Below are 2,260 nucleotides of genomic sequence, written 5' to 3'. Positions count from 1 at the left end.
TTGTACATCTGGATTTCTCACCACATGTAAGAATACGATTCTCCATAATGATTTGATATTGATATTATTTTATTATAAATTCATGATTATTCCCTAAATCAGGAGACGGTAAGACTTTCACCTTTCTTTAAAATCCAAATTAAATTCCAATTTTTTTTAAAAAAAAAAAAAAAAAAAAAAAGAAGAAAATTATTGAAGTAGCCAGCTGCATTGTTTTGTCATTTTTTGAATTTTATGAATGGTGATTATATCCAAAGGGTGAGAGGTCCCCCAAAGTCGACTTTTGGCCTTAACGTTTGAACACGTGATGGATATGGAGAGTAGTAATAATAATTGATGCATTATTACTTGACCCATCACTCATTATATGGACACGCACCCAAAATCCATACAATTATTGTTCATCCCATTACCCTATAAACACCCTCTTCCATCCACATCCAATTGCACCAATTGCACCAATTGCACCATTCCATTCACAAAAAAGAAGCAAAAAAAGATGAATCTTTTGAGAGGACTAGGGAAAGCTGGGACGGACACTCTCGGGGGAGTTATCAAAGGAGCCGGGAAGCTGGTCGAAACCGTGGGGGACGTTGCCGAGAAGGCCCCAATCGTCGGTGGTGTAGGCACTGTCGTCGAGGCTACCGGACAGGCCATTGAAAACATCGGCGAGAAAACTGAGGACTTCGGAGAAGAAGTATTTGACAGGAATGAAAATAACCCAAAACAAGGTTTCGACCCACTTAATGACGACGACGACGACAACGACAACGATATAGATGAAGCAGAGAAGAAGTTAATGAACGATGAAAACAGAGCAGTGGGAGACGATACCGGCGATTCCGACGACGATGACGAAGCCATTGCGAAGGCAATCCCCAAGAATTTCTCCCTCAAATCCACACGTAACAACAAATACCTTCGCTACATTAGTGAAAGCGACGACACCGACGGGCTTCTCCGATTCTCCGGCAACAACATTGTCGGCCCATATTCAAAATTTGCAATTCGCGCATCCCAAACAGAGCCAGGATTGGTTCATATAAGATGCTGTTACAACAACAAATTCTGGGTTCGTTTGTCAGAGGATTCCAACTACATTGCAGCCATTGCCAACGAAGAACAAGAAGACAAATCAAAATGGTCCTGCACTCTGTTCGAACCCATTTTCCTACCGGACAAAAAACAACACTACATCCGACATGTTCAACTCAATACCTTTCTATGTCTGGCCGAATCACACCCTTCACCCTACAACGATTGCCTAGCAGCAACAATTCAAGACATATCCACAATCGACGAAAATCTTGTTCTCTTAACCGCCATGGATTGGGACTCCATATTCATACTCCCAAAATACGTAGCTTTCAAGGGTAACAACGGCGAATATCTCGAACCCTCTGGAAAATACCTCAAATTCTCTGCTTCTAACGTGGAGGATTCATCAGTCGTGTTTGAAATCATATCCCAACAAGATGGGTATGTTCATATCAAACATGTTAATTCCGGTAAGTATTGGGTTCGAGACCCGAATTGGATATGGTGTGAATCGACAAACCCAGGACAGGACAACCCCAATGCTCTGTTTTGGCCTGTCAAAGTGGACAGCAACATCGTAGCTCTTCGCAACAAAGGCAACAACCATTTCTGCAAGAGACTCACAACGGAAGGAAAGACCAATTGCCTTAATGCTGCCGTTGTGACCATTACAGACACTGCACGTTTGGAAGTGGTGGAGATTGTTGTTGCTAGAAGCATTGAAGATGTGGAGTATCGTGTTAATGATGCGAGGGTTTATGGGAAGAAGATACTCACTGTGTCAAAAGGGGTAGCCATTAACAACACGGAGGTTGCTGACAAGGTAGTTATGAAATTCAGGTACGAGAAGAAGGTGGAAACCAGTTGGAGTTCATCTGTGTCGTCGACATTTGGGATTTCCACGAAGGTGTCAGCGAAGATTCCAACGGTGGGGAAATTGAAGTTTGAGCTTTCAATGGAGGTTTCTAAGGGCAGCAGTGAGGCAACGACGGAGGAGGAGAAGTCATTTGTAGAGACAGCTGAGACCATAACCATACCTCCGATGTCAAAGGTGAAATTCAGTGCAGTGGTAACTCAGGCTCGCTGTGATGTGCCCTTTTCGTACACTCAAAAGGACACTCTAAAGGATGGAAGGCAGGTGAGCCATCGTTTGGAGGATGGGATATTCAGGGGTGTCACCACTTATGACTATAAATTTGAGACTGAAAAGTTTCCACTTTGA

The 2,260-nt window shown here is 43.1% G+C and overlaps 1 protein-coding gene across 1 annotated transcript; it reads left to right on the top strand.

The window, feature by feature from the left end:
- The first annotated feature begins 499 nt into the window (after positions 1 to 499).
- On the top strand, positions 500 to 2,260 carry LOC111784387. The gene has a single exon (XM_023665094.1). It carries the CDS (start codon positions 500 to 502, stop codon positions 2,258 to 2,260), a length of 1,761 nt encoding a protein of 586 aa, XP_023520862.1.

Source organism: Cucurbita pepo, unplaced genomic scaffold (genome assembly GCF_002806865.2).
Source record: "Cucurbita pepo subsp. pepo cultivar mu-cu-16 unplaced genomic scaffold, ASM280686v2 Cp4.1_scaffold000193, whole genome shotgun sequence".
Classification (NCBI taxonomy): Eukaryota; Viridiplantae; Streptophyta; class Magnoliopsida; order Cucurbitales; family Cucurbitaceae; genus Cucurbita; species Cucurbita pepo.
This window is presented reverse-complemented; position numbering and strand designations above follow the sequence as displayed.

What these genes read in the sequence shown, in the direction of transcription:
- LOC111784387 (XM_023665094.1), top strand. Translation starts at nt 500, where the DNA reads ATGAATCTTTTGAGAGGACTAGGGAAAGCTGGGACGGACACTCTCGGG.